We start from the raw sequence: 24,657 nt of genomic DNA, 5'->3' as shown, positions 1-24,657 counted from the left end.
AAGCTTTGCTTTGGGGAAAATGTCTACCGTTGTAACATTTTCAAGCTGTATATTTTATTTAATTTGCATGTAAGAAGACTTCACAGTGATGATTGAAATATATATAAATATAAATATATATATTCCTTATTGAAAAACCACTGCCTTACTGTACACTTAAACCAAGAAAAAAAACCACGAAAGGTGCTCAAAAAAAAAAAATCTAATGTACGCCTTGTACATGAACGGGCATTAGCCAAACAGAGTTACCTGCGCTGCCACTTTTCTCAACTTGTATGTTCTGCTTGCTGCTGTTTTAAAAAATACTGTCTCATTTAAGAATTAAAAGTATATATATAAAACAATAAAATCTTGATACTTTACAGTTTCTGTTTCCTGTTCTTCTGCTTTCCTCTGGCCACTGGGATTCTTTTTGGTGTATAAAAGTTCTTCAAACAATCATCAACCCATTTTTTGTTCATTATTTCTGCTCTTCTATGAAATACACATAGTTCCATGCACTATAGATGGCACAGTGGAAAATCTCTGTGGGACCAGAGGTACCAGAAACATGCAAGTAAGGTCTGCTGAGACAGAGAGGTTTCCTGACTCTCCATCTCCCTTGCCCTGCTGGGGCCCCCTCGACTCTGGCCAAAATTTGTCTGCTGAAGAGATGGGAAGTGATGCTTCCCAAAGACATGCAGTGCTGGTCCAATTCTATGCATTTACAACAGTAAAACTAGTGTAAAAATTTCTACTGGAGCAAATACAGGCTAAAGGAGAGCAGAATTATGTGCATCCACGTTACAAAATGAATCTGAACCGTGGGATGATGTGGCCACTGAACACACCGGGGTTTTTTTTAGGCTGCATCTTCTGATGTTGTTTACATAACCTGCAAACTTACTTTGTGTGCTGGGCTCCTGGCACTCAAGACTGAGCAATATTTATTTCATTTGATGGTTATATGAATTCACGAAATGCTGGTTCCTCCCCTCGAGACAGAAAGATGCATAGACTGTCATTTCCCTGGTTTTAGGAGCAGGACCTGATCAGTGAAGCTGCCTCTGTGCTGTTATTTTGCTTTGCCTCAATATGTTTTTTCACATTTTGGCTTGATTTTCCCCTTTGCTGTAGAGAAAAAGAGCATCATTGGGTCACAATGTTATTTTTAACTTGACTATAAACTATTTGCATAGTCTTCAACTAATGGATTTTTTGATGGAATTATTTCAAACAGTTACACTGTTTTCTTGTGTGAGTCTGTGTAAGGAGAACACACCTAGCACGGGCAGACAGACTGCAAAGCCACGTAGGTATCTTCAGGTGATACCTCCTGGAGATGAGCAACTAAAGGAGCATGGAAAAGCAAGACTGGCCAGTGAGTACAGCTCACCCTCCTCTTTCTCTAGATATTCATTTTACCCACAAAGCTGCATTTCGGTTTGTTAATTAATAAGCTCATAAAACCCATCTCTTAAAGACTGTTATTCATTGAGGGTTGGTGGAGTAAATTCTTTTCTTGCTCCCCGCTCTGTAAAGAAACAGAAGGCCTTTCAAGACCCTTTTTTTGGTGGAGATCTAGGATCACTGCAGCAGCGAGGTTACACATCCATGTTTCACTAACAGTTCTTTTATTTAGGACAGGCCAATTTCCTGCTAATAAATAGGGAATTAGACCTGTCGGGGTTTGAGGCTCACTAGCTCTCCCAAATTCTTTCTAAAGGTCCTGAACTCCTTTGCCACTGCTGCGGCCTCTGTCACTGGTCTTGGTTTCAGCCCTGGGTTTCAGATCACAGGTTGTGTTGCACCAGTTGCAGATGTGAGCTCCTACAGATGTCTTGCTTAAATGTAACCTAGCCCTGTCGTTTCAGGTCAATTCAGCACGTTGGTCTAAAGCTGCTCCTACTGATGGCCCAGTTTAAGTTAGCTGCTCATTAAAAAAACAGGAAAAAAAGGTAAAGTATCTGGTTTGGGACCTCTCCTGAATGCCTCAAAAGTGAACAGCGGTGCGAAGGGTCAGCTCAGCATACCTGCAATGGCCGCATGTTCCCTCCATCACCTCTTGGTCCCGTTGTTGGCAAGTGTCTGCTGTGTCTAAAGCAATAGGTAGGACATCGCTCTGCCCTTTCACTTCTGCTAGGTTTCTCACCAGTGAAAAACGTGTTCCTGCTGGGCTTTAAGAGCTGATCCCATTCAGTTTTATCGTCTCTATCTGCAGAGCTGCTGTGCACTTCTCTTTTGCCCTCGGCAGTACAACCCGGCCATTACCGAGTCTGTAAAATCCTTATTACAGCTGGTTGATGAAGCTCTCTCCCTCATCACCCTTTCTCTGCAGAGACCTTTGTTGGAAGCAGAGATTATTACATTTTTCATGCCAATTTCATTAAAAAAAAAATCTGAAAGGAAAACTAATTGTGCTTTGTGATACTTAGGGAAATTAAGTCTTCAAGGAAATGTAATCTTCAGCTCTTTATTTGACTGCAAATGCGTTAATTTATTTAATTGTATCATCGATCAACACAGTACATATAATTATTACCACTATATAATGGATTGGAAAAAATTTACTGTCATTGCCTGTGTAATCAGATATGCTCTTGTTACTAATTTCTAAACAGCATCAATGGAAAAAAAATGACCTTCCAGGCTTAATTTCATGCCCTACTTCCTGAAAAATTAAATGGGAAGTGAGCACACACAAAAACCAGCACAGATGCAGAGTACGAGGCTGGTAACATCTGCCTTATTTGCTGCCCCCTCTGCCATTCATATAACTGAACTCATTTCCCTGTCCTTTGATATTACATTTCAAACAAAATCTTGAGCAGACCTCATCAAAACAATCCTCTGGGCATTCGATTTCCATTCCCTCTGTCTTGCAGGTACAAATTATTATTTCATTTTACATGTGCAGGGACATTGAAAGCCCTGAACAGGCACTAGAAGAAAAAGTATGAAATGGAATATTTAATGAAAGGCAGCAGCTGAGCTCTCAGAGAAATCAAAAGCTGCTGATCTTGAGGATTCACTGAAGGAATTTTTATTAATCTTATTACCCTAAAGAATTGCTTTTTATATATGTTTTTCAAACAGCATCAAATCCTCATCAAAACAGACACTGTAGCGCAAGCACCGTGCTCTCCACTATTGACAGAAGGAATGCAGTATTTGCTTATGATTTTAAACAAGGCTGGCAGAATGTGGCACCATTATTAGCACTTTTATATTTTATTTCCAGTATTTATTATTATTTATTAGAAGCATAAATCCAACATGGTAACAAGCACCTCCAGTTCCTGTTACAACCTTTTAAATGCCCAGCAACTGGCATATCAATGATCTGGATGAAGGGAACGAGTGCACCCTCAGTAAGTTTGCAGATGACACCAAGTTGGGTGGAAATGTTGATCTGTTCAAGAGCAGGAGGGCTCTGCAGAGGGATCTGAACAGGCTGGATCGATGGGCTGAGGTCAGCTGTATGGGGTTTAATAAGGCCAAGAGCCAGGCCCTGCACTTGGGTCGCAACAACCCCATGCAACGCTACAGGCTTGGGGAGGAGTGGCTGGAGAGCTGCCGGTGCAAAAGGACCTGGGGGTGCTGGTTGATGGCCGGCTGAACATGAGCCAGCAGTGTGCCCAGGTGGCCAAGAAGGCCAACAGCATCCTGGCCTGTATCAGAAATAGTGTGGCCAGCAGGAGTGGGGAAGTGATCGTGTCCCTGTACTTGGCACTGGTGAGGCTGCACCTCGTAATCCTCGTGTTCAGTTTGGGCCCCTCACTACAAGAAGGACATTGAGGTGCTGGAGCGTGTCCAGAGAAGGGCAACAAAACTGGTGAAGGGTCTAGAAAACAAGTCTGATGAGGAGCAGCTGAGGTACCTGGGGTTGTTCAGTCTGGAGAAGAGGAGGCTGAGGGGAGACCTTTTCACTCTCTACAACTCCCTGAAAGGGGGTTGTGGTGAGGTGGGTGTTGGTCTCTTCTCCCAAGTAACAATCACAGAATCATACAGGTTGGAAAAGACCTCTAAGACCAAGTCCAACCATCAACCCAACACCACCCAAGCCACCTAAACCATGTCCTGAAGTGCCACGTCTACACATTTTTTGAACTCCTCCAGTGATGGTGACTCCACCACCTCCCTGGGCAGCCTGTTCCAATGCCTGACCAACAAGCAATAGGACAAGAGGAAACGGCTTCAAGTGATGCCGGGGGGGTTATATTGGATATTAGGAAAAATTTCTTCACCAAAAGCATTATCAAACATGGGAGCAGGCTGCCCGGGGAAGTGGCTGATTTCATTTGTTTAAACATTTTTAAGGCAAGCTGGTTTTTGCCTGAAAAACTTAGATTTGCATCAGTCTGATGGGCAAGACCTGAAAATCCATCTGGGGCAGGAGGAGTAACTGCTCACCTCAGAAGACAGACAAGCAGGTCACAGCTGCTGCACATTTAACATACATGCATCACAGCTGCACCAGACAGGAGAATCAGTGCCAGGCTGGCCTAGGGGGGAAGCTGGCAATGACATCGCAGCAGAGCTTTACATTTCTGCAATAAAGCTACGGGGCTCCAAGTCTCCTCTCAGGGAGGGCTCCCTGGGGCCTGCAGGGCTTCTTGTGCAAAAACTGGACACAGGTGTGGAAGAGCCACAGGGTAAGGACAAGGCTTTTTACTACACATGCACAACATTGCTCTCTGCCCGTCTGCAACGGGGAAAAGGCCAACCCACACCAGCAGGACGCTCCCTGCTCAGGCACAGGATGGGATTTCGGTGCAGAGCTCAAACCCCAGGAAAGCCGTTTCAGCTGCCTCCTCCCTGCTGCTCTGGGGCGAAACAGCCAGCTTGGAGCCCACCACCACTCTTCATGCTCCTCCCAGCCCAGAACAACATGTGGCAGCTGCAAGGGACGAGGGGGATGCTGGCACCCACAGCTGGGCATCCCTCCCTGCCGCTCAGGTGCTGAACACATGTGAATGTTCCTGTACGTACAGGGAGGGACAGTCCACAAATTCTTCCCTGTATGACAGACAGGCTCCCTCTCCAAAAGGAAAGGTTACATCAGAAGTAGCACAGCATAAAGCAAACTGATGAAAAGAAGCTAAACTATGTAGGGACACATTTATTTTTTACTAAATGGACACAAGACCAGCATGGTTTTTTAAGTGACAGATTTCAACGAAAATTTAAGGATAAGAAAATGGAAACATTCCTTTATGACAGTACGAAGCACTGAAAAAAATCTGAACTTAAATTAAAAATCCTCAGGCAAAGTACATCTGCATCTGCCCACGTTCTGCACTGCCTGGAAGTTGTCTGGTCAGGGAGCTAAACATCACATCCAAGTGAATAAATCCTCCTGAGAGGTAGGATAATTACCGACATTCACACGACCTCCAGCTGGTTCAGAACATAAGCAGAGGTTATTCTTTCCACTTCTAAAATATATGGGTTTTGCATACTCTGTATCACCCTAATTTTTATGTGCGGGACATGAGGGCTGGAAAAAAACAAAAGAGCCAAAAAATTTAAATGTTTTTCCTCCACCAAATAACATATCCAAAATCTATGTACACGAAATACATTACAGTTCAAACACACTGAGTAGGAAACAACTGCACTACCGGTATCTAAAATTACTGCCATCCTCTACTGTCTCCTTTTGGTTGGGTGTTCTCTACTTAACCCCAGTACACCTAATAAAGATCTTGTCTACCACGCAGCCAGACACACAGCAGCACACTTAGAGCATTATTTTACTGCAGCTTATCTGCTTCGTCTCAATCACCAGGAACAAGATATTTTGACTGAAGTCACCTAAGGAGTCGGATCTATAGTTTGTAAAATAAACTTTGTTATAAACACGGATTTGGGCTTGCTTTGTTTCTGGTGAGATGCAGCCTAACGATCATGTAATGGCATTAGGCTACTTCAAACCTTCCTGGATGGAGAGAGGCACGATAATTTGTGTACAATATATATAGGTGTGGTAAGTATTAAAGTATACTTGCTTCTTTTTTAAAAAAAAAAAAGCACAAAAATCCCTGTGGCAGGGAGACTAGTTGCAATCCTCCATTTTCAGGAAGCCGCAAGTGACATTTACCTCCCTGCAGGCAGTTCATACAGGGCCCCTTGAGCTCTCTGGATGAACTGGCTGCCACACTTAAAATCTGCCCTGGAGACCAGGCAGAACTTCAGGCAGTGTGAAACACTCAGCACACTCAGTCCCATCTGGAGAGGTCCTGTGAGAAACAGGGCTGTGGTTACGCAGCATTTAACACGTCACCCTTACAATACGGAGAAGCCATGTCCACTTAGGGGGATTTAATCTTAAAGCAGATCTTCCGGCGTTTTCCATTTATTTAATTCTAATGTGAAGATCTAAAGAGTCAAATTACAGATGATGAAATTTTAAAAAAATAATTTAAAAAAAAGTTATGCTTCATTGTGAATTCCTGTGTTTAGTTCAAGAACTCAACGGCAGAGCTTGCAAACAGTTTTCCAAAAAGATCAGTTTATTTTGGTGGGTCTGTATTAATCCCATATTTTTCCTTGAGAAGTTTAAGCTGTTCCTCTTTCTTCTTTGTGTCCATCTTTTGGAATGCCTGTAATTAGAAAAATAAAAGATGTGAGAAGAAAAAAAATTTCATCTTATGACATGTTATTTCCCCATAACCACAACTAACATCCCTACGAACTATATCAACATCACACACAAACAGCATTGCATAATTCTCAACCTCGGACAATCCACAGTACCCTGGACACCATCAGTAATGGGCAGAACATCAAGAACTAGAGACTTTTTACCTGCAAATAAGACCTCGCATCCCATTGCAACTGTGCAGCTGTAAGGCCCCTGCTTCCTCTTCTCCGAAGTACCCTCACCAGAAACACGTTTTTCACACCCTTGGTCCAAAGGTACTTTTTTTGCACATAAATCACCCAGTAAAGATGAAATCCTGACCACTTATCCGACCCATTCCCTCTACCAGTTCAGATTTATTTCCTAAAAATATCCAAGCAACTGTCTTTTCAAACTGAATTTTCTTTTTTATGCTAGCTATGTTCACAGGTAACTCAAAAAAAGCCCCAAGCGTACATACCCTGTTTGCATTATAGTACAAAACGACAAGGTATCTGTTGCACACGTTGAATCCCGACAGGTGATCACACGCGTTTTTGGCATCAAAGATGTCTTCATAGACCACATAGGCTGTTCCTCTAGTTTCAGGAGTGTTTCCACTGCAGAGCAAAATCAGTTTTAATGTTAAATAAAATAAACAGGAAATAGCTTTAGCAGTGACTGAGATGAGATTGACCAATGCAACTTTACCGAAAAACAATTTATTGGTATTTTTTGTAGACACTGAAAATACGACCCTGCTTTCCACACCAACCTCCACTTACAGTTCAGAGTCAGAGATGACAGGAAAATGTGAGAGAGGCACATGCTGCATTATGCTCCAAAGTAAATTCAACCCAACAACTATCAGAAGCTGTTGCTGTTAGGGGTTGTCATATTTCTGGAAATACTTCAAGTTTTTATTACAGCGATTAGCTTGTTTTATTTCATATGACAAGGCTGGGCTGTCAGTTAATGGCTGTCTGGATCAGCTGTCTCCCTCGGATGGAATACAGCTCTGGGCACATCATGAAGGCAATTTAAGAGCGTCAGAACAGCCAGGCTGGAGCAAGACCACTTCAGACACACAACCGTCACCTGTCAGACTCTCAATTCAGTTTTCTTTGCCCGAGGGACAGAAGACACGTCTGGGCACATAACGCTAACGAGCCCGGAGAGATGGCAGAGCTTACAAATCAAAAAAATCTCAGCTAAATACAGTTAGAGTGAATTTAATAATGAGAAGAACTGTCTTTAAGGTGCTTCCTTCTAAGAGAACTCACAAGGACAAAGGACATCACACATATCCACACCTGGATGCATACAAAAATGAAGAGAATGAGGTAAAAACTACACAAAGCACAGAAGTCATTACAAAGGGAGTTCCACATTACACCTGGTCTTGCAACAATGCCAGGATTTCTGTGGAAGACAATGTGGAGCGGTGGTTCTGAACGACCCACGGGGAGGCTGCCTGCAGCTCCCTGTTGGACGCATACGCCAGCATATCGCTTTGACAGAAAGCTCCCCTGATACGCCTTAATTCTTTATGTCCTACTGTCACTCTGTTCCAACCTACACGTTTTCAGAAACCTTAACTATTAGCTTTCCTTTATGCTTATTAGTTAAGAATTCTGCCTATCTAGCCAAGCTGTAAGGTTATGCTGTCCCTTGTTACTTTAGCCAGCCCCCCAGTTGCTTTTGTTGCCCTTCCCTGTATGAGGAGGATCTCACTAGCTACATGTTCCAACACAGCACCAGCAGCACAACCCCCTGTCCTTGTTTGTTTATTGAAGGCAATTCTATACATAAAATGCACTTTATTCTATACACTGAACAACCATCTTTAATTGCTACGGCTCTGGAATGAACGCCACCATTTGGGGTAGTAAAATCCAGTCTGTTTAACTGTTTACATATTTAGGCACTGCACAGTCAAAACAGTTGAACATATTGTGGATTAATTACCCATCCCAGTCTCAGAGTGTGAGGAAATGGAGAGCGATATAAATGACAAGGATACATCCTGCTTTAATACAATATATCTAGTTGAGAACTCAGAGATGCTGCAAGTTATTTTGCCATCATCCAGGGAAAAGCAGTACAGAAAACCTGTATCAAAAATAAACTACATTTCCTTTCTATTTGTACATCTATTGAAATGTGACTTACAACATTTTCTTTTACGTATTAAAGACCAGGTTTTGTTTCCTCCCCTTCCCCTTCCTAAATATTTTTCAGAAAGGAAAAAAAAAAATCCTTTTGTACGAGTGTCAGTACTCGAGACCACCTTACTATGGTTCTCAAAAGCTCTTCCTGAATTCCAGCTTCAACCAGCTCTTTCTGCTAGAAACTTATCAGAACACAATACAAACCAGATGAAATTATGGTTTATAATCCACAGCATTCAGACAGTACTTGGCATAACAAGGAACATCAGAGCTCAGGTCTTCAATACTTGAAGTAACTGAAGAGAAGAACCTTAGGTTTGCTGTAGACATGTATAACCTCAGTGCATTTAAAAACAAAATTCCAGTCAGATTACCATCACCTATGAGCTACGCAGCTCAGGGACAAGCTGTACCTGAGGCACAGGTTTCTGGTATTAGTTTCTGGTTGACAGTCCTGCGGCAACACTAACGTCTCTATTTTCCCATTAGTTAAGTATCTAATACTCATTAAGTATAAAACCTGGTTGTATTCAACTTCTGCCTTTCTTATTTTTACCTTTAGTTAAGGTAAAAGGTTAGCTGTATTTAACATTTACTTGAGAGCAAGTCTCTCATATTTTTAGGAACTTACCTAAGTTCACATCAAACTTAAGCTTTTTCACCCTACCTACCAGCGATATTATTTTCTAATGAATTCGTACATAAGAGAAAGACCATCACATCCATCTTTGGCACACAAGGACACTGCTGAAGTGCATTTAACTTTTTCAGCTGTGAAATCCAGTTGCTACCTATGGCAGTAGGAATACTGACATATAACACATGTACTAAAGCACATAAAATCCTTAACTTTTCAATGAAAACTAAAATACTTACACTCTGATTTGTCGAATAGGCCCATATTTCCCAAAAATATCATACATTTCCTCTGCTGTGATCTTATACGGCAGGTTCCTAATATAGAGGATCCGATTGACTTCTGGAGGCAGCCGAATCTGATGCAGAAACAACATACTGCGTTAGACCTACAGCGCTCACTTCAAACCTCAAATGTAGCTGCCTACGTGCTAACTCTTGGGGATAACATCACAGAGAAAGTCCATGGGCTTCTCTGATCCTTTTTTTAACCCTCCACAGGTACAAACTTGACGCGTTTCAGTCAAACAAGAGGCCTGCCTGGAGGGGGACGGGGTCCCTTGGCCAGGGACGAGGAAGGAGCCCAGGCCGGGTGGGAAGGCCTGCTCTCAGCCCCAGGCCAGGGGACCCCCCTCTCACCGCCCCGGAGGGCTGAGGCGGGCCAGGGAGGAGGCAAAGGAGAGCACTCACGTTGGCCCGTTTGGCCGCTTGCATGGCCATGGCGCCGGTCGGTGGGAGGGGGCTGCGGCCTGGGAGAGAAACACTGGCACCAAACGGGCCTCCTGCGCAAAGCGCCGCACCACGCCGCGCCGCTCGGCTCGGCGGAGTACCCGGATGCTATCCCAGCCTGCACCGCACCGGAAGCGACAGCACACCCCCCTCGGCGGAGTACCCGGATGCTATCCCAGCCTGCACCACAGCAGAAACCACAGCCCGCCCGCCTCTATGCCCTTCTGCCAATGGGGGGAGGCACGTGACCCGCGCCACTACCCCGCCCATCGCCCCGCCCCTCGGCGCAGGCGCGGCCGCTTCAGGCCGGGGCGCGGCCGCCTTCAGCCCCGTTGGGCGCTGCTGCCGCCCGCGCGGCCCCGGGCTTCCCCTGCCGCCGGCGGGGGCTGAGGGGGGATGCTCGGCGGCGTCTGCCCGGCCCCGCGGCCGCCGCTCGGCGGCGTGCTGAGGTTTCTGACAGGTGAAGAGGCCTGGTGGCCTGGCGGCCTGGCCTGCGTCTGGGGATGAAGGCAGGCCGGGACAGCACCGCAAGGCAGACAGAGGAATTCCGAGCGGAGAGTGGCAGTCGGTGCCTGGCAGTTTTCTCCTCATCGAGGAGCGCTCGCCGGTGTTTACATGTTCAAGGCACGATGCTCGAGCTGCAACACCAACCTTTTTATTAAACGCGTCCTGTAAGGCTTTGCTGTACCCCTCCTTTTTGGCACTCTCCCACAATAAATCATTGTGGCTTTGGAAGCAGAAATGGCAGATTCTCAGCTTGTCAAACACCCGTAAGAGTTCTGTCCTTGAAGCAACTGCAGCAAGTAGGCCTTTCTTTAAGATGAAGCAGGCATTTCGATGACAATTTTGCCAATATTCTTGTTTTCTTCCATAATCCTGTGTGCCTCTGCAATCTCGTGCAGAGGGTAAACGCTGTCAATAAGTGGTTGGAGATGAGGGGAGGTTCCTCCAGAAAAGTACGGAAGCACATTTTCTGTGAAGGCTCCCACCAGCTGCTCCTTATACTGAAGAAAAAATGAAAGCATTTAGAAGATTATTTCAAATCATGTCGTTCACAGGGGTATCTCTAAGCACAGTGTACAAAATGTGCACAGTTCTCAGGGAGGCTCTTTCTGACATGCTCACAGTGAGATGGACATGTAAACATCTGACAGGTGTAAATGACAGTCGTAAGAAAACTTCTCGATTAACTGTATTTTAATTGAATTAGAATCTCCAAAACAAGTGGTATAAGCTCAGTGCAGAACCATGTAAACTCAAACTGATAAAATTCTTGAGACTATTATGTATTACACCATGGACAGAATCGATTCTAGGGCTCTACACTGCTGTCTTTTACTGTAGTATCTGAGAATTTTCCACATAAAGTGATTGTCCCTTGGTAATTTCTGAGCATCCAAGTGGCCTCAGTCTCTACTTTGAAAAATGATCTAACTGAGGTCTTTCCCTTCCCCCCACCCCAACTTGATCAAGTTGCCTGATCACTTGAGTTTTTGTTTTTTCTTAGGCCAAATCTTTATATTATGGTACTCGTGAAGCACATTAAGAAGTCCTGGGTATCATTCCTCTGATTCAATAGCTGTAAAAGGGAGTAATTTGATAAAAGTAGAAAAGGAAAATTGTAACTTAATTTTGCAATGTTTTCCAAAGTATGTAATAACAGTTCAAGGTGGTGCTTTTTTGGTAGTAATACATTAGATTGTGCTTTAACACGGGTATCAAAAGAAAGCTCTCAAAACTATCACCGATTTTAAGATCAAACTGTATACACTGTTGATAGCCATTACTTGCCTCCTTGTCTCGTGATCTTAATAGACTTGTATAGATGCTCCCTCTTTTGGAAAGCAGCCTTGCAAGCAAATCTCCATGTACTTCACCTCCACCCAGCAGTCCATAAATAATCCACCGGCCATCAGTACTCAGACAGTTGAGATTCTTCTCCCAGTATGAGCCACCCACACAATCTAAAATAACATCTACTCCAGAACCTCAAGGAGAAGCAGAAAATATTTCAGCAATGTAGTTGAGCTGCATTAAAGGTAGGATAATTTCAGGAAAAACTAAAACCTTGTTCTTTGTAAGTACAGCATCAATCCTGCAATTCTTATTTAAAACTTTCTACTGAAATTAGGAATTGGCACAATGATTTCTAAGGAATTCTAGAATTGGGCACAAAAAAAAAAGAATCCTTCTAGATCTCTAGATGCAGACTCTGTCGTAAACCATCCGGAATGCTTAGAAAAGCTAACTTTTTCTAACAGTAAGGGAACTAAGTTTTGTTCCCCTATTCAAACATTTACAAAGAGAAGTGCAAGGATTTGGTCACAAGGTTTTGATTTTCTTGTGGATGCAACAGGAACACAGACACAATATTTATGCCCCAAATGAGCACAAAGCCAAAGAGTGTCCATGCAGAAAATGGAGTGCAATCCAAGTACAGAAGGATAGATTCTTGGGCTGAACAGGATGTTAGGTTGTGCTAACAGGGCCATTGCTGTCTGCTCCCTCACCAACAAAAGTGACACTTGAAATTGAGTATATGTGCGTATACTTTAGGAGGTACACATTCATCCTCAACTGTAACAGCGTCTTTCACACAGGTTCTTACCTTGGGTGAATGCCAAGGCCTTTTCACTAAAATCCTCATTTTTGTAGTTGAACCCTGCAGCTGCTCCGGCATTTGCTGTTGCTTTCAGTTTCTCTTGAGTTCCTGCTGTCACGATGGGAACAGCTTTTGCCAGTCTCACCAGCTGAATGGCTGCCATACCAACCCCACTAGCTCCAGCGTGGATCAGCACTGTCTCGCCCTTCTGTACTTTACCTGAAGGAGGACGTAAGGGAAATGACATCACCTTTGGATTAAAACATGATCAGGATGGAAAATACTGAAGAGGAAGCTGATAGAGGTGCCCTTCAGTGGGCTTTGTTTACATTTTCATATCCTTCATAAAAGAAACAAATCCAGAACTAACACAGCTCGCAGTGTACTGACACGACCCCATTCTACCAAATTCAGTGGAATGACTTTAGCTTGGCCCTCTCCAGTTCTGGGCATCTATGACCAAGCTGCTTAGGTGAGTGCAGTCAGCCTTTTTATACCAGGACCGTCCACTGCCACCAACAGAAAACACACTTGGAGGATGTTAATACTGAGAAATCATGCACTCAAAAATGGAAAAATGCCAGAAGCACTGGCTAACATTAAGGACCAGTTCTACCTATCATTTTACTATCTAACAGTTGCCTTAACGCATTCATGTGTGTTCCACTGATTGCTAGTGGAAGTGAGGCACTGCATAGTCCTAATTGACCACAGACCCCCAGGAAGCAACACTGCTCAAAGCAAGTCTGCACTTCAGGTATGGAGGAAAGTTACGTGTTTCTAACTCCTGTTCTTTAGTGGACCTTTTAGATGCTAATGCTGAGGAGGGAAGAAGGGTATTTATCAACTGAGGAAAACCCTGGGAAGTGTTATTGTTAGTGCCTCTGTACCACATTTTCAAAATCAAGAGTGAACTTACACCTGTTTTAAATCAGCTCAGAGGGGATTTTACCTACAATTAATGTCTGTGTGAAACAAGGCACGAGAAGATGCTATCTACTGTGGATCCACAGGCAATTAGTGAGAAAGTTCATGATATGATCATGTTTAGCAGGGTAGTCAAATCTTTAGAAGTAGGATGTTTTTTCAGTTTTTTGAGGAACATGTATGTTATTTCGGGGTTTAGGCTAATGGAAATTGCCATTCAAGCTGAGAAATACAGACGAAAAGAAAAACTGACCATCTTTCCATATCCTTCCTTGTAAATACGCAACCAGCAGAGTAAGTTGTGACTGGGGAGATGTGGTCAAGATTTCAGGATTTGGGTCTGGCATACTGGATTCTGACCCATGCGAATGGAGCGACAGAGAAAAGGCTCTTTGGAGGCAAACAGCATTCAGATAGAGGCAACAAAGAGAGGACTTGTAACAGATAGTTACAAAGATGAGCTGTTTTGGTGGGATAGATTTGCAAATACACTTCTCACCTACAAAATGCAGCAGCTGAAAGGCTGTTAACCAGGCTTCGGGAATGGCTGCAGCCTCAATAAAAGTCATATTATTGGGAATTGGCATCAGGTAGCCTTCGGGTACTGTAACGTATTCTGCCTGGCCACCTCCGGAGAGCAGAGCCATCACTGCATCGCCAATCTTCCACCGGCCTTTGCAGCCAGGTCCGAGCCCAGTCACGCTCCCAGCTGCTTCTAAGCCTAAAATATCACTTGCTCCTTTGGGGGGAGGGTACTTCCCTCTCCTCTAAAACAAAAGAAAAGAGAGGGCAGGAAGGGAAAAGCCACACATCAATCAGTGTAATGACCTGCAATATTTTGTTCACATGCCTCCAACCTTAATTCCTATTTATTTAATCCTGATTTTGCGCTGTGCAAATGTTCCAGTAATTTGAGGATCTTCTATCCTCTGGTAACGCTTCTAGTTCCCTAAGTATGTTTTATTCTTAAAAGTCTCTCTGCAAATTCAATTTGTTGGGAGTCCCCTTTGCCCAGGCCAATCCATGCTGGGGAGGTGTTATGGTCTTCAGTTGCAGAGCACGGCTTTCAGCTCAAATTAAAGCAGCTCAGACTTAACAATTTGAATTTTCCCCCTCTGGAACTGAGCCAATGGAACATTCCATGTTCATCTCAAATGCCCAGAGAATGGTCTAAGCATTTAGAAAGAGCTTTGGTTTTACCTCTTTTCTTGAAAGGCAGCTGCTTTTCCATGCCACCCCAGCATTGCAGTGATCCAGATAAAAACATTTATCTGCTGAATCAACAGACATCTCTTCTTTCAGCCCTATGAACTCTCCCTTCCAAATGCTCACTAGGCCCATTCTCTTTTAACTCTGCAGATTTGTCCAGACTTCAGTTAGGGTTTTTAAAAATTGGTGTCCTTTTCAGGTGCGTAATCTGCTTAACATACACAGATTAAACATACACTTTACCTGGAGTAAATCAGCCCTATTCAGAGCGCTGGCAGAGACCTTCACAAGAACTTCTCCTTCTCCGGGATGTGGTTTCATCACTTCTTTCACATAGAGATTTTCTGGACCTCCTGGACAATCAAAATAGGCTGCCAACATTTTCTCTGAAAAAAAAAAAAACCCGGCACAAATGCAGGCACGCTCACGTGCAGCTGGAAGATCTCAGTAATTAGTAACCACAGCTCCACGGACTCCACTCTGCAGACAGGCAAAGCAAACTGTGATGCAGTTTGAAAGTAGAAGAGGGGAGTGCTGCCAGAGAAAGCTGAAGAGTTATGATGCAATGAAATACATTAACATTGGGACAAAACATATCGTTGCAAAAGCCATTTGACAAACTATGAAGATCACCTTGCATCAAGTCATAGGCTTTAACCCTGCGCAGAGCCGTGTGTGGATCCAGCAGCGCTGACCACCCACCCACCTTAAGTGTAAAATGTAACACACAAATGAAAATAACATCCTTTGCTCTCCACTTCCTGCATGATTAGGGCTCCAGCGTTCAACTGACTAAAGGACACAGGCCCTTAAAATAGTAGCCACAAATGGGAATTTAAAACCCTCAGCAGAAAGAGCCTTTATTTGACACATCTAAAATCACATAAGTGCCGCTTTACAATTCAGCCCACAGATGACAAACTGAAGATACAGAAAGGCACAGTAGGGGTTTAGCACAAATGAAAGATAACAAATGGTTCTAAAAATTCCTGTTTCCCTTGGCTCAGCAGGTGATTCCTGTGTGCCTGATTTGCTCTGGTAGAGGGTCCCACTGCTGCAGGAGGCTTTCAAGTAACTCCTCAGGCACTGTTCCTGGGTTCCTTGCTTTTGGCACCCACAGTTGTTGAGGTGGGCTGAGATGTCAAGCCTCCTCCTACCTGGCAAAATAAAATCTGGAGCAGTCTTCCCTCTGCCCCCTGAGTGCTGGGTGGAAGAAGAGGAGAAGAAGAGAGAATCACAACAGGAATAACTGTATTACTTCCTGAGAGCTGGTACTACACGGAATACAGTATAGGGCTGCCACTCAAAGATGTGCGCAGAGTGGGTTGCAGGCCAGAACCTCTTCAAGTAAATAGCGTTGTGTGATAGACCTCCATGCCCTCTCTAAAGATCACTTGCATTATGATATCTGCACAGGAAAAGATAAGTGCATGCTTAATTATTTGTGGTGAGACTGCAAATGCAGAATGATAAACACCTTGAAACCTCAGCAATGTAAATCCCCACGGGGTGGTGCTCTATGGCTATTTTACGGTGAATAAACACTTCCAATTCTTTGTATAAAATGTAACATAAAGGCTTTTCTTTCAGAGGCTGGCTGTCTATTGTTGTTCTCAGCTGAACCATGTAATCCAGTCCCACAAAATGTGTCTGTATTAGCACAAAAATTTAATGGGAAGCCCACCAGATACCACCCCACAACAGATGCTTCTCTCTCTTAATCTGTCCAAATTTAGTCAATTAAAAATAAGATGCCAAAGAAGCTTTTCCCCCTCTTCCAACACAGTCCACTAACCTGCATTTTTATAAATGCTTGTCTTTGTTGCTAGAAGCAGACCCCCCCAAAAAAGTATAGTGAGGATCTGAACGCCTACATTGCTTTCAAATGCACAGAAAAATGCAGGAATCGAAAACTAAGTTTCCAACCGAGTGCAACAACTTCAAACTGTGAGATCTGCCAGCAGTGGCCCAAAACAACAATTTAAAGAAGTTACCTGGTTCCCGAGCGCAAGTTGTGACTTACCTTTTTCCCGTAAAGAAGGGACGATGTTCTCCGCACCAGGAAGGAACCCAGCCTGTCCTCTGGAACAGCTCTGATCCCAGTGCCGCCTCTCCCAGCTCTGCCCTTGCAATCGGCTACTCCCCAGCAAGTCAGGGGTGGAACGGGACAAGGTTGTGTTTTACTTTGGAGGAACAGACATGAGCGGAGTGAGAAATATTAGTACATCTCACCATTATTTCTACCCATGGACCTGGTTTATTCCACAGATGGAGACAGAAACCTACTTTCCCCTTCGGCATTGAGGTGGGGATCTGCCGCTCCCCCCAGCACACAGGGAGGTTTGGTCTAATGCCTTTACTGTGCCGATCCGCTGGATGTGTGCATATTTGTGTGTTCTTGGGCAGAGCACTGAACTGATGATTTGATTTCTGAACTCTGAGTAACGTAGGCTGGATTTACTTAAATTGCATTAAGGGCATATGAGCTGTGACAGTCCTTATGCTATATATCCACCTGAGGAGGCTTTATTGTGCTCCTGTTCACGTAAGGCAGCAGCGATCAAAATTTACTGGTTCATGTCCGTCAGCCTGGTGCATTTCTACACGACGTTTTAGCTGCCTGATCGCACCTCTTTGTTGAGCTTTGCTGTTTCTCCCAGAAAGAGAAGGATCACATCATGCCTTTCTCAGTGGCCTAGTCTCCCGCTCTTGAGTTGTGAGGGAATAAAACTGACACTTCAGAGTATTTAAAAATGATAGATCATATATCTGCCCATGTGTGCAATTCTTCTGTGGACTTTTTTACTATGGATTTTGAGATTTTTGGATTCAGGCTTTTTAACTCTTCTTTGAAACGAAACTAATTTAGAATCAAATATAGCTAAAAAATCTTTTGTTCTCATGTGACTCCAAGAGATAGTAATTTATTTGTTTCTTCAGATGAAAAGATCACAGAGCCTGGTCTTCTGGAGACTGTTCTGCACCTGGTGATGAGGTAGAGCCTCAGCTGTCCCCTGTACAGTAATGGGTTCACTCAAATGTGGATTCTTTGATGTCTTATAGTATACACAGTAGGATTCAAGCCTGGTAGTGACGTTGTCCCTCCGTCCAGAACTTTGCAATCCACTACAGTCTAAAATATCTTTCTGCAGCAGTCAATGGCAATGCAAATCGACATGTTAAAAATGTGTTTTATTTGTAATATTCAGAGATGTACAGGACAACCTGAAAATTTATTAATGTAACAATTTCCTTCGTCCCTTGGGTATGTGATGTTATGCACAGCTGAAATGCTATGAGAGAAGTTACTTTGCTTAGGGAGAATAATGATTTTCTTATCTGCAAACAGGCTAAAAGACAACATAAAAAAGATTAAGCAAAGCATCTTAAACCAAATCTTGAAGACATTACTTTCAATTCAGTTAAGAAACTTAGATGATAGATGGTGATCCTCTTATGAGCAGCGAGCCCTCAATTGTTCTTGAAAAAACAGAAGGAAATTCAGCAGTTGGAATGTTGTAAAGCAGTAGTTTCTTGCTTAAACTGGATAATGTTTCAAACTTCTATGCTTTATTTCCTCGTGAGCAGTCCTTCTAAGGTTGATGGAATTTCAAGTTTTCTGCTCATTCAGCTACCTTTCTCTCTAAAGTAGTCTGCTATAATAATTAAATAAAGGAAATAAATTAAAACCCAAATAAATCAACAATGATAAAAATCATATACAGAATTGCTGTAATGGAGATGCTTTTTTTCAAGTTCAAATCCACCTCAGACTATCCTGTACTCAAAAGAAGACAGATGTATTTTTAGCTGAAAATTAAAAATACCAGTACCTATATTCACGAGGTATTATCTGTTTTAAAGAATAAATAAGCACTTCAAATAATTTTCAGAAATCTCTTGTGACATGCAAAGAAAAGTTACTTTCTTTTCTTTTTGCAAAGAAATCATCCAGAACAACAAGAATAAACCCCAGAAAATAAACATTGTCAAAACTGCTGCAAATCTGGCCCTGGAAACCCTTTGACCTTAGACTTTACTCAGGAACAGCGGCCAATTATGGACAATGTGACTATTTGCAAGACCAAATAACTTGTGTGCAAATTGTTATAGGATTTTGCAAGTGTTGGCATTTTTTGCATTCTCCCAACTTTACACTTTCTGCTTTCCTCCCGTGGCAGCAGAGAAGCTAGTATCAACTGTGATATGGGTCCTGAATTTATTACTGAGCCAGCTGGACAGACTCAGGGCTAAATAACACAATAGCTTCTTTTGGATCTGTTCTAGCTCCATTTGTAGTACTGCAGAAAAATACTAGGCTAGAACTAGTCTGAAGTTAGCTTAAAATAGAAGGCCCAATTCTTAGATTTAGTAAGTCTCATTAATTGCTGCCCTAGATGGAAACAATCCCTTGAAAACACTCCTTACCTGGCAGGACCATTCTGGTTTTATAATATTTCTTATCTGTTTTGAGCCCGTGATTAAAAACTCCTATTGATGCTCTCAGTATATTTAACTCAGCGGACGTCCTTGAGATTACTGCTTGAAGCCATTTGTCCTTACCTTATGCCAAATGTTACCAGGATGGGAAATCTCTCTGTTCCTCAGTTCAGAGCCCAGCACATAAATGTCCCCCAAAATTTGTATACTTTGAAGTTAATGTGCTGACCATACGTGTCAGTGACAAAGTCCTATAATATCTAATCTCTAATAGATCCATCATAGCTGCTAAATATGACAGGGATGAGGCAGAATCATGTCTGGAGTGCAAGAAAATTGAGGCTGTCTATGCAGGGCAGTGCTGGTAGAATGGTTTTGTGCTCAACCTGCTATGAGACACTGACAAAAACAGCGGCCAAGAACAATAGAAAGCAGAACATAACATAAAGCAATCTGAGGTTGCTCTGATAGCTGAGGCTGAAATGAATGTAGAAAAGATCCAAAAAACATGTGCAGTCCACTTCCTTCTTCTCCTGGCCTGTCTGCAGTCAGATGTGTTTTGGTTAAACAAAGTGCAGGGGCTGGGAAGTGTGAAGAAGTGGAGGCCAGTTTCTGCCAGCCTGGCACTAAGCATAGACCTGCCAGCCAAGAATCAGGCTCTGAGGGTCCAGCAGGCAAGTTTGTTTTAAAATCTGTGTTATAAGCTCTGAAATCCTGTTCTTGATCGTAGCTTTTTGACTTGTAAAAGCCTTTTGAAAAAGGTCTGATGAAAAATTGGTTACTGAGCATATTATAGCTCATTCCGGAGAAGCATTCTAAACAGCTTATGCCCCAAAGCACAAATTAATCCCACTTACATTTAGGCACCTAAATGAGGAAAAAAAGCTAGGAGCACAGTGGGCCTACAACTTCGTTCCTATTCAGTGACAGGAGATGGGTATATCCATAGGTGAAGTTGGATCTTACTGCTCTACAAAACAGTCCTTAGAAATACCCTTGAATTTCCTTAGGAATTCCTTAGAATTGCCCCTATGGTGAAAATCAAGGCTATTCTGGGAATTTGCTTTTGTGCATTTTATCCATTTGGATGATGCAATAAAATGAAATGTATCCTCAATATGGAGTCAGCCATATATTACATCAATAAGATGTGTAACTCTGTTGTTTATCTCCCCAACCAAGGACAATGAAGAGTAGTTAATCCTTGCCAGCACCTCACACAAAGGGAAAACTATATTTGAGATGTAATTGAGATTCTGTGGCTGGTCTGCAAAGGTTTTGCAATATTCCCAAATGGGGAACAAAGAGATGTTAACACTCTTTAAAACACTAAGCTCAAGAGAGAGGAACTTAAGAGGACTCACACAAAGGAAATGGGCAGAAGAGGGAAGGAAATGGGAGCGCTTGTTAGAGAAGAGGTGCTTTGTTACTGTGAGACAAGGAAACTAGCTTCATGATGTCTCAAGATGCACATGTAGGAAAAGAGACTCCAGCTTTCTTCTAGAGACTAGGCTTTCTAGAGAAAGTTTGAAATCCTTAGAGAGCTCACGTGTCTTTGAAGAAGTGGACTGTGAAGGAGAGTATCAAAACTGATGCTCTACAAAGTGTGCTTAAGACCTCAGCATTAGGCATATGAGGTCCAGAAAATGTGGCTGCCAGATCCCATTTTGTTGAAGGGTAACTAACAGAAAACTTATGCTAGAATGGCCAAGGAAAGAGAGTTTGGCAACCTATTCATACCCATGGAGGCTTTGGAGCACAGTGGGATGTGATATCTGGAGAAGGTTTAGCTGTGGAGCCATAACCACATCTGTGTTCAGTTTCCCAGATTTTCAGGATTTGGTAGTTCATCAGTTTAATTTTTGAAGCTGTTTGCAAGGGCAAGCTAATCAGTGAGATGCTGGCATGCAGGCACACAGATACAGCCATTTCTCTTACCTAGTTTCTCCACAGCTTCCACGCACACACTGGGATACATTCCCACTCTGTAAGTAGCAACCAGAATGAAAGTCTTTGTCTTCACAACTATCAGGCCTCCATCTGGCTAGATAATACGGAAAATTGGTGTTAGATTAGCAGGTTCTAAAAATACACATATGTATACATGATGCCTTACAACTTGGGCTAAGTACAGGCATTTTCTTTGCCAATATACCTGTTTTCTTGGAGAAAAAAAGGCAGAGAGTCTAAGCCAGGACACAGACAAACAGTGACAATGCATGTTTTAAAGACTGATGACTATTAAAGCACGTCAGTCAAATGCTTTGTTATGTTGCCTGTTCTCACTTCTATAGATTAATGTATTATTGCACAACATTTTGAAGAAGTTTTATCCTAGTGCTCAATGCCATATGCAAAAGCATTAATAAATGCAAATAAAATAACTAGCATATACATAAAAGCGTGTCCAGTGTTTTATGAACCCTGCCTCCAAAACTCAGCCTCTCTCATTTGTATTAAGGAATGGAAAAAGACATTGCAAAGTACTGCATTTTTATGAAATGGGATCCAAATTTAAGAGCTGCTCAGCCTCTTTTGCAAGTTGCTTAGCTCATTTCAGGATGGATTTACTGGGGAGAGGAAGAATTAAGAAGACTCCAGTAACAACCACTTGGATGTGTTCACTTCTGATTGTATGACTCAGCAGTAGTAACAAGATTCTGCCACCGCGAGCATGGCTGCATCTAGCTGTGTCCTCGGTTTCTGTTTCTGAATTTCATAGGGGAATTACTGAGGCTGGAGTCCCACAAGATGAGTAGGCTGTCAAACAAGGTCCTGCTCACTGGTGTCTCTTCGCTCCCCTAACCCCTTCGCTCCTATTCTGGCCTGTGGGCTTTCCAGGCCCTCCTATTACCTGATTAATTCATTAATGTGGCAAAAAACCACACAAAAAAACAACGAATTGATAGTTTTTTGCCGCATTAGGGAACTAATTCAAAGGAGAACGTGACAAGCACTGCAGCTGGTGTTAGGGAAATAAATGGTGTTACCGTTAAATTTGTATTATACAGGTGACACTTTTTTGTATTCTGCACCGATTTCATTCCACACCTGCTGGGCAGGTGATATGGAGAGAAAGGAAGAAAGAAACGTGAAGCCTTTCTGCTTGTGTTACGGTATTCATGTAACCAGGCAGCAAGGTAAGGAAGTAGGAAGTCTCCAGATTTCTCAGGACGGCCACAGCTCTTGTCAACGTACATTTTGAAGATAGATGGAATGCTCATCCGCACGGACACATTTATAGTATTTCTCCTTGAAGCAGAGTCCTCCCCTTCTAACTTGCAATAAGTTCTTGCAGAAAGTGTAGATAAAGTTTAAAGCATTCTCTGGTGGCACCTGTGTTAGTACAACACAGTGTTATGGACCAAAAATGCACCCCTCCGCAATGATGAACTGCTTTCCACCCTCCCACAGTCTTTGATGGTTCACTTAAAATTATGATGTAAAAACAAAAATAAAATAAAAAAATTCTGCCTGGCTTTGAAACTAGGCTTAGTTTCTCTACAGTCCACTACATTTTCAAAGTCTTATTTGAAACAATCTGCTTAGTCTGTGATTACTATCTGTGTAGTCCCATTACTCAGTGACACTTCTCTAGGTAGTCAATATGCCCAATGGCGACCGGACCCTTCTGTTGAAAGGTGTTATTGGGTAGGACGCAGCCTTCCCCGGACTTGGGTAGAGCTCACCCAAGGATGCCAATTTCAAATATTCTTAATTTTCAATGAGGAAGTGTAACCTTTAGCAATTCCAGGAGACCAGATCATCACATCTCAACACAGCAGTGCACACAACGCACAAATCTATTCATGTCAATGAACTCTTGGGCTAAGTGTATATGTAAGTGCGTCACCGGTTTGGCAGATTTATATTCAGCTGGTTGGATGAGATGATCCAATGATTCCTTCTGGCCTGAAATTCTTTCAAGTCAGTGGAGCTCGTGACAATTTACACTGGCTGAGGCCTTTGCTCTAGACCTCAGCATGTAATCCACCTTGCAAAACAGAAAGCAGGCTGGCATCTCTAAAAGCTGTGTTATATATTAAAGATCATATACATATTAAAGGTGATGTCACTGTTACCTAGTGGACTCATGGCAGTTTCCTCTGCTGAGAGCTGACCGCCAGGTATGGCGCTATCTTAAGAAGAGCTTCATCTTCTGAACACATTCTTCTGAGTGTCCCAAGGGTAGCAATATGTACCCCTGGAAAAACTGCCTGGAAATGTTTGAGAGCTGGTATCATGGGGATTAGGAAAGGAAGTGGTACCTTCCAACAACATAAGGACGTGGGGAGCATTTCTGAACTCCCTAGACTGTGTCAGGGAGTGCACGTTAGCTTTGCCATGTGATATGGTATGAACAGAATTGCCATTATTGTGCTCTGTTTATCAGCTGATGGACAATGAAAACACATAAGCTACATCTATACCAGAAAATTTAAGGTGCCAGGGAACGGTTCTGGGTACTGTCAGAACAGTCCAGGAACAGTTTTGGCCTGGGCCAGCAAGCACTTTCCCAAACAATTCCTAGGCACTGCCTGAAAAATGCAAATGGCCCAGGACTGCTCCCCAGAGGCAACCTGGTACAGCCAGTCTGTGTTGGGGTTATAGTATGGGCACGGGTCATTCCACACCAGCAGGTCTCGGTGCCAGAGAATGGACCTACGTACATCTGCTTTACTGGTGGAATCATTGAGGGCAAAATTGTTAAAAAGGACTTGAAAATGCCAGTTAAATGGCATCTTTCTTCCAAAAATCAAAGATATGAAATCAGCAATCAACTTCACAAGTTAGCCTCTCAACACGGCCGCTAGGCTGTACCCATGTAACTCGGGCTCCGAGGTTGGAAGAAGCCAGTGTATTTAGTAGAGCGCAGCACTCCTTGCCATTATTGCTACTTTGTGCTCTAGATTCCTGGAGTTTCTACCTCTGCTGTCACTTCCTAGGACGCTCTTTGATCTCTTACATTAAAGCCGAAGGTTGATGCACAAACTTTTCTTTCCTTTATGTTGATGATAGCTGCGTTTTCCACATGCTTTGTTCTGATAAGACTGTCATTCAGCAAAGCCTGCAGTTGGTTCATTTTTCTTCTGTTCTGTAAAAAGAAATACATGTTCATTCCCCTTCCCTTTTATACTGGAAACTAGATCTTCCTCCATGTGGAATTCAGGAACTTCAGCAGAAGTAACGCTAGGCCTCAGATAAGCAAAATCACAAAATAAAAATCCTAAATACAGAGTAGCAGAATAGACCAGCAGGAAAATGATCACTTTTATCAGAAAGGCTATAAAAGTCCAGTAACATTTTTATAGGGTAAGTATTTCTGGGTTCTGCTTTTC

General features: G+C 43.0%; 2 protein-coding genes across 2 annotated transcripts; both read right to left on the bottom strand.

The window, feature by feature from the left end:
* Window positions 1-6,266: 6,266 nt before the first annotated feature.
* SF3B6 (splicing factor 3b subunit 6) lies at window positions 6,267-10,131 on the bottom strand (the record flags this gene model as incomplete). Its single annotated transcript, XM_081997243.1, has 4 exons — window positions 6,267-6,584; window positions 7,086-7,224; window positions 9,652-9,770; window positions 10,102-10,131. 4 exons carry the CDS (start codon window positions 10,129-10,131, stop codon window positions 6,495-6,497), a joined length of 378 nt encoding a protein of 125 aa, XP_081853369.1. The 3' UTR covers window positions 6,267-6,494.
* Window positions 10,132-10,955: 824 nt separating this feature from the next.
* On the bottom strand, window positions 10,956-24,401 carry TP53I3 (tumor protein p53 inducible protein 3; the record flags this gene model as incomplete). The annotated part of the gene is made up of 8 exons (XM_081998427.1): window positions 10,956-11,144; window positions 11,932-12,128; window positions 12,749-12,961; window positions 14,169-14,436; window positions 15,122-15,264; window positions 21,257-21,362; window positions 22,517-22,654; window positions 24,285-24,401. The coding sequence occupies 8 exons, from the start codon at window positions 24,399-24,401 to the stop codon at window positions 10,956-10,958; spliced, it is 1,371 nt and encodes a 456-aa protein (XP_081854553.1).
* Window positions 24,402-24,657: the final 256 nt, after the last annotated feature.

This window comes from Phaethon aethereus (assembly GCF_964289735.1).
Source record: "Phaethon aethereus genome assembly, chromosome: 3".
NCBI lineage: Eukaryota > Metazoa > Chordata > Aves > Phaethontiformes > Phaethontidae > Phaethon > Phaethon aethereus.
This window is presented reverse-complemented; position numbering and strand designations above follow the sequence as displayed.